We start from the raw sequence: 6847 nt of genomic DNA, 5'->3' as shown, positions 1-6847 counted from the left end.
CAAACTTCGAATCAATTGTTTGTGACTTTGTTTCAGGGGTTTTCACTTAGATTTAATTTTTATTTTTTCATTTGCAGAAAACCCATTTTGGTTTTTTGTTTCTGGGATTGAAATTACTTGATTTCATGAAATGATTTTTTTTAATGTGGGTGCCCAGTGGGGGCAAGGGTGATAATAGCAAGTTTGTCTGGAAGTGAGTAAGAAGATACGAAATATAGAGAGAGAAGGGAAGGGAAGGGAAGGGAAGGGCCGTTCATGCTGCTCTCACGCACCATCCTATGTCGTTATGTGGCAAATGGATTGGGTCCACCGACCTGTAGGCCTAACCTTCTTCTCTCATCTCTCTCCTCCTTTTCTCTCTCTCTCAAACTCATTTAATTTTTATTTTGTAATTTGAAAGAAATGAGTAAAATCAGGTAAAAAAAAAATAATTTATTAAAAAGAAAAAGGAAATCTGCTGAAAGGGTATATGTGTTAGTGTATCTGCATGACACCAAATCAGAGAAGAAACATCACTTTGTTCACAATTTGGCCTTTAAAAGGAAGAGAAAGAAACAGTAGAGGAAAACAAGAAAAGCAGCAAAATGACCATAGGTTAGGTTTTGTTTTATTTTATTTTTCTCTCCTTTCTCTTGAATCTTCAACTTCCTTTGATTTCAGTTTGTCTTTCAGATATTTGCCTTTTTAGGATTTTCATTAATCAATTCTACTCAAAAAGCTTGAATCCCCTGTTCTCAGCCTTTTCAGATAAGATTTCATAGACCAAACAATTTCAATGTGGTGTTGATAATGGATTTTTTGAGGAGAAGATATTGTAAGCTGAGACAGATATAGCAAAAAAAAAAAAACTTTTTGAAGAAAAGAAGTAGAAAACTGCAAGAAGGCCAGAAGGGTTTGTTTAGAGATGGCTGCATCTTCCTCCTCAGGGCCTTTCTTCGGAATTAGAGAAGAAGATCAAAACCAGATGAAGCAACACCATTCTTCAACGCCAACTTCATCTACAGGGCCGGCTCCACCGCCGCCTCCTAAGAAAAGGAGAAACCAACCTGGAACACCATGCAAGTATCTAATTTTATCTAATTATTCATATATATATATATTTCACCAATTCAAGTAAAGAGAATTTCAATTTTATCCCAAGTTGTTCTTGCTTCCTTTCTTATATGTATATGTAAAGAAAGAGAAGAAAAGACACAAGAGGAAACCCTAAATTCTGAAATTTTTTGAGTGGAAATGGCAAGGGGTGAATGGTTTTTATTTTCTCCGGTAATCACCCCAAAAATTTTCATCCTTATTGTAATTAAGCAAATTTAGAATTATCTAATAATTTGTTGTTTTCTGGCATTTTTTTTAACTATGATAACAGATCCAGATGCGGAAGTGATAGCACTATCTCCCAAGACCCTAATGGCAACAAACAGGTTCATTTGTGAGGTATGCAATAAAGGGTTCCAAAGGGAGCAAAACTTACAGCTCCACAGAAGAGGACACAACCTGCCTTGGAAGCTAAGGCAGAAAACAACAAAAGAAGTGAAGAGGAAGGTTTATCTCTGCCCTGAGCCCACATGCGTCCACCATGACCCATCCAGGGCACTTGGTGACCTTACTGGCATCAAAAAGCATTACTCAAGAAAACATGGTGAAAAGAAATGGAAGTGTGAGAAGTGTTCCAAGAGGTATGCCGTGCAATCTGATTGGAAAGCTCATTCAAAGACCTGCGGCACGAGAGAGTACAGATGTGACTGTGGCACTCTCTTCTCAAGGTAGTTAATACAATCTATAATCTATAATCGCTCCTTCACATATTCCCATTCACCATCTTCTCCTTTTATTTTTTTGGTTTAAGGCATCGATAACAAGACAGGCTCTATCTGTAGCTTATGTGCTGTGTTCTCACTGGCACACAAGAAACGGAAGAGGCGTTATAATTTCTGCTTGGCCTGTTGTTTGGTTAGCGATTAGATTCCTCAGGTGACAAGGGATGGAAAAGTTTGATGCTTTTTATCTCTTTCCGTTTGGTTTTCCTGCAATTGAGTCTCTCTTTCTCTCTCTCTCTCTCTCTCTCTCTCTCTCTCCTTCTCATATCCCCCCTTTTTATTTACCTTTTTTTTTTACTTTGAGTTTTCAAGTTCAAGTGGTCAAGATGGTGAGTGCAGAAAACAAAGATGTTTCCACGTGAATAATCTGTTGGAAATGCCATTGGCAATAGACGTTCTATCGGCTTCTAGCCATCAAACAATTTAAACCCTCCTCCAAAAAAGAAAAAAAAAAGGGAAAACAGTTCATTTTTGTTTCTCCTTGGAACCACCGCCCCTTTTCGTTTTCACTTTTTCCTATTCACGTGCTGCTCTGCCATGTAGAGTTTGCTGTGTTGTTGTTGTTACCACGTTTGTTCTCTTGTGGGTTGGCTAGATGTGTTCAGGTCTGTGCTCTTGCAGGTATCCCTTTTCGTGATAACGTTAGCCTCTCAACTCTAACCAATCTCCCTCCCTCTCTCTCTCTCTTCGAGGTTCTAGCTTTGAATCTTTGGTCTTTAGGGAATTGCAGTCTCAACCATGGGATGGATAGATTCAGCCTGATAAGAGAGTCGATTGATTTAGGAATTTAAAAAGCACGATAGAAAAAAGTGAAACCCTGATAGCTGTTTTAGCTTCTTGTTTTAGAAAACGATTCTTAACTGGAAATCAGATACATTTCATGAGTTTTGCATTAATTGAAAACAAAGTCCCGAATTGGGCTTCTTGATTGATCACTTTTCACTTGCTTGAATACATTCCCTTGTTGCATTTATTGAACACCCAGTTCTTGAAATGGCAGTTCATGCAAGATTGATTAATCATTTTTCAAGTTTTAGTGAAATTCTTTTGACCTACCCTCTTCAATTATGTTTCTGTCTTCTAGGCATATTTTAGTTAATTTCCCTTCTCTACTTCCTAGCTTCTACTATCTTTTCACCCTATATTTTTTTCTGTTACCATTTCAGCATTGCTGCCTGCTAATCTCTATCTCTTGTTGCTTTAGGTTTTCTAAACTTCAACACTTTTAACCTTTCCTGTTGTTTCCCAAACCCTAATATACTTCTCAGGATTAGTATGATATGACTTAGGATCCATTCAACAGCTTTGTTCCAATAGGGCTGCTTTTCAATGTAAGACTTCTTTTTTTCTTCTTAATTTTTGGGTCATAATAATATCAAACAGATGAGACAAACAGAAAAAAGTTGGGAGAAAAATGAATTGAAATAGTCAATTAAGCTAATGAAAATTTTAATTTCATTAATATTCCATTAATCAATAGGCATGGTTTCATTATTTCTAACGTCTCCTTTAGGTAGCTAGTCATACCCATGATTAATTGATTGAAATAATTTCCTTTCCAAGGACTAACTTTCACAATCTTATAATTTGATGTTTTAAACATTGCAGACACGAGTTTCTGTTCAAGTTTTGTTTTTTAACTCCCTTTTCAAACCGTGTCCTTTCTTTTGTTTTTCCTACTACCTGTCAGCAGGTTATATAATGGGTTCCTACTGTTGTAACTGTTGCAGGCGTGACAGCTTTATCACTCACAGGGCATTTTGTGATGCACTGGCTCAGGAAAGTGCAAGGCACCCTCCTTCCTTGAACTCCATTGGAAACCATTTATATGGAAGTAGCAATATGAGCTTAGGCTTATCTGATGTGGGAACTCAAATTTCATCGATACAAGACCAAAATAATCAGACTGGTGACATTCTAAGACTTGGTGGTGGTGCCAGGAGTACCCAATTTGATCATCTTCTCCCTCCATCAATGGGATCGTCATCGCCGTTTCGATCTCAACAACCAATGGTTTCTTCAGCTGCTTTCTTCATGCAAGAATCTAACCAAAATTTCAATCAAGAACATCAACCTCAACAAGGATTGTTGGGAGACAACAAATCATTCCAAGGACTAATGCAGTTTCCTAATATGCAAAACAACACAAGCAACAATTCTTCAGCAGCCAATCTCTTCAACCTTAGCTTCCTTTCCAATAGTAGCAACACAAACAGCATCAATAACAGCAACAATGCCAATACAGCCAACAATTTAACATCTTCAGGTTTGCTAATCTCTGATCATTTCAACAATGAAAATAGTGGCGGTGGGACAAGCGAAGCCTCAAATCTCTTCTCAAACAACATAATGGGCGATCAAATCACCTCCAACATCCATTCTCTCTTTAGCTCATCGGTTCAAAACAATAAAATGGTACCCCAAATGTCAGCCACCGCATTGCTTCAAAAAGCAGCTCAAATCGGCTCAAGTTCAAGCAACAACAACAACAGCGCCTCTCTTCTGAGAAGCTTTAGTACCTCTTCCCCAAGCGGAACCAAACCCTTAAACATTGGAGGCATTTTGGTAGATAGCACTGGCAGCAATCTACATGAACTAATGAACTCCATAGCAAGTGCTAATTCCTCCATTTTTGGAGGTGGGTCTGGTGGAGTCAATACATATAGCACTGGACATGGTCAAGAAAACCCTTATATAAATAGAAGTAGAATGGAACAAGAAAAGCAGCAACAGCAGCAAAATTTGAATGTTAGCGTTGGTGGGTCAGACAGATTAACTAGAGACTTCCTTGGGGTTGGGCAAATAGTCAGAAGCATGAGCCGAGGAGGGGTTTCTCAAAGGGAACAACAGCCACAGCAGCAACAACAACAACAACAACGAATGGGGTTAAGCACCTTGGGTTCAGAGAGAAATACTAATATTACGGCGCCGACAGGCCAACGATCGTTTGAAGGAGGTGGGAATTTTCAGTGACGAAAGAAAGAAAAAAAAAGATATGAAGAAAGTACAAAGGTACGTAAAATATTTGTGACGTGTTAAAAATGATTAAAGTTTTACTTTCCGATTTCATTGGTAAATGTGTCTCTAATTTACTGTCTTTTGGAGTTTGGATTTTTGTTTTTGTGTTTTTTGAATTCTCTGACATACTGTCTTGCATGGGGCAGTCATGAGTTGTACTACATATGGCTCTTGTTTCGTTTCTTGTCTGTTTGTTTTTATTTATTTATTTTTTTAATTTTATGGGCTGGCAGTGTCACGAGTGCCGCTCTCCAGAATCTAGATGCCAGACATCAATGATCATCCTTTTCTTCTGTTAATTATTAGCTTTTCTCAAGCATAATTATTTTTTACTCATTGAAATTTACACCACAAAAAACATTGGAAAATTTGAATCCTTTTACTTTATTTTGCATAATTATGCTATAGTAATAGTTTTATGGATTATTACCAAAATAATTTTTCTTATTTTTTCTTGACATCCAAAATTTAAGATAAGTTTAATTTAAAATTTAACATAATCAATTCATGAAATATTTTAAAATAATATATAATAAATTTAAAATTTAAAATTTAATACTTATAACATATTTTAATCATATTCGATTTTTTTAAAAAAAGTGCGTTCATAGGAAATTGTGACAGTAAAACTATTATTGTTTATATTCCAAAATTGAAAGCTATCATTATACAAATTTATTTGCATGATTCTAGATATTTTGATTACAAAATTTGGTGTTTTTTTTAGTCAAATAAATAATTAGCATATACTTGAAGCATCATCCGATGAAGGTGTGACATTTCTAACTGTTAGGTACAAAGTTTTTTACTCTATGCAAAAAAAGTTTATGTAAAATAAAATTATTGTACTTTCTTCGTTAATGGAGTACCATTTTAATTAGAACAATGTAGACAAAACAAAATTCATCATCTTTAACCTTAAGTTCAACAATATTTCTTTCAATGTAGTTGATTTGAACATTAAATCTTTATTTGAATTTCATCTCACCTAGCTGAGTTAAATTCTAATGACTTCTTTTTGTATACTAATTTTATAAAATTAAGATATAATTAGAAGTTATCAGCGATCGACATCTTTTTTTGAGATAAAAAAAATGTGATTAGTACTTGATTTATTTAACTTGTAGCCACATGAAAATCAAATTTGTTTCTTTTCCCACCATATTGTCTTGTCTTGGATCAGAGTTATCACAGAAATGGCAAAGAGGAACTCTACCATGCAAGAATATAATTTTATTTCCCATCTGCTGCATAAATTCTGACTTTCATTACCTTTCAGATTGGTCTACTTATCAGAAGATCATATATTGAGTTTTTCTTCTCTTGTCATATTATATATAAGTTTGATACAAACAAATTAAATTGTTTGCATCTTGGATTATTGGGTGTTGAGTTTTCCCTGGTGTAAGGGGCTTAGGGCTGCTTGCTATGATCTTAATTATTAACTTTGGTTTTTTTTTTTGCAGATATTGTTCCATGGCAAGGCCTTTTTGCTCTTATCTGCCTTTTTTCGATATGTCAAGTGAACAACTTGGAGAAGTGGAGGCCATAGGGGTTTTCCGAACCTGATCATCTGATCATCAATCAGCAAAGGCAGCTAATGAACCCTTAAATTCTAAGCTGTACTTGTATGAAAACTTTCTTTCTTCCCTTCAACTGTTAATTGGGAATGAGTTTCCAATCAGTCCCAAGCTACAATCTTTTTCATATTGTGGATGGTGACTTTAGCTAAACAAAAATCTTGTTTCCTTTTCAATTATTTCTATTTTGTGTCATCATTTTAGATTAAGGGATCAGATGCCGTTTCTTATTCCTCCGGATATGCTCTCAAACCAATACACATGCAAATATATCCTTTTTTTTTTCAAATATTATATCATAATAAATATTTCACATTAATATTTTAACATATTTATGTACTTATTCGATATGTTATAAGTATATGAGTGTGCAAATGCACGTACACATATAATTAGCATGAAATTGTGCTACAGATAAGTTTTTTTTTTCTT

The 6847-nt window shown here is 35.3% G+C and overlaps 1 protein-coding gene across 1 annotated transcript; it reads left to right on the top strand.

Annotated features, from left to right (window-relative positions):
• Positions 1-500: 500 nt before the first annotated feature.
• LOC111318122 (protein indeterminate-domain 5, chloroplastic-like) lies at positions 501-6594 on the top strand. The gene is made up of 5 exons (XM_022920786.2): positions 501-594; positions 739-1058; positions 1367-1763; positions 3548-4829; positions 6302-6594. The coding sequence occupies exons 2-4, from the start codon at positions 905-907 to the stop codon at positions 4788-4790; spliced, it is 1794 nt and encodes a 597-aa protein (XP_022776521.2). The 5' UTR covers positions 501-594; positions 739-904; the 3' UTR covers positions 4791-4829; positions 6302-6594.
• The last annotated feature ends 253 nt before the right edge of the window (positions 6595-6847 follow it).

Source organism: Durio zibethinus, chromosome 2 (assembly GCF_047325235.1).
Source record: "Durio zibethinus cultivar Kanyao isolate XHJ-2024 chromosome 2, ASM4732523v1, whole genome shotgun sequence".
NCBI classification, from domain to species: Eukaryota; Viridiplantae; Streptophyta; class Magnoliopsida; order Malvales; family Malvaceae; genus Durio; species Durio zibethinus.
Note: the sequence above shows the minus strand (reverse complement) of the source record. Positions and strands in the feature narration are given on the sequence as shown.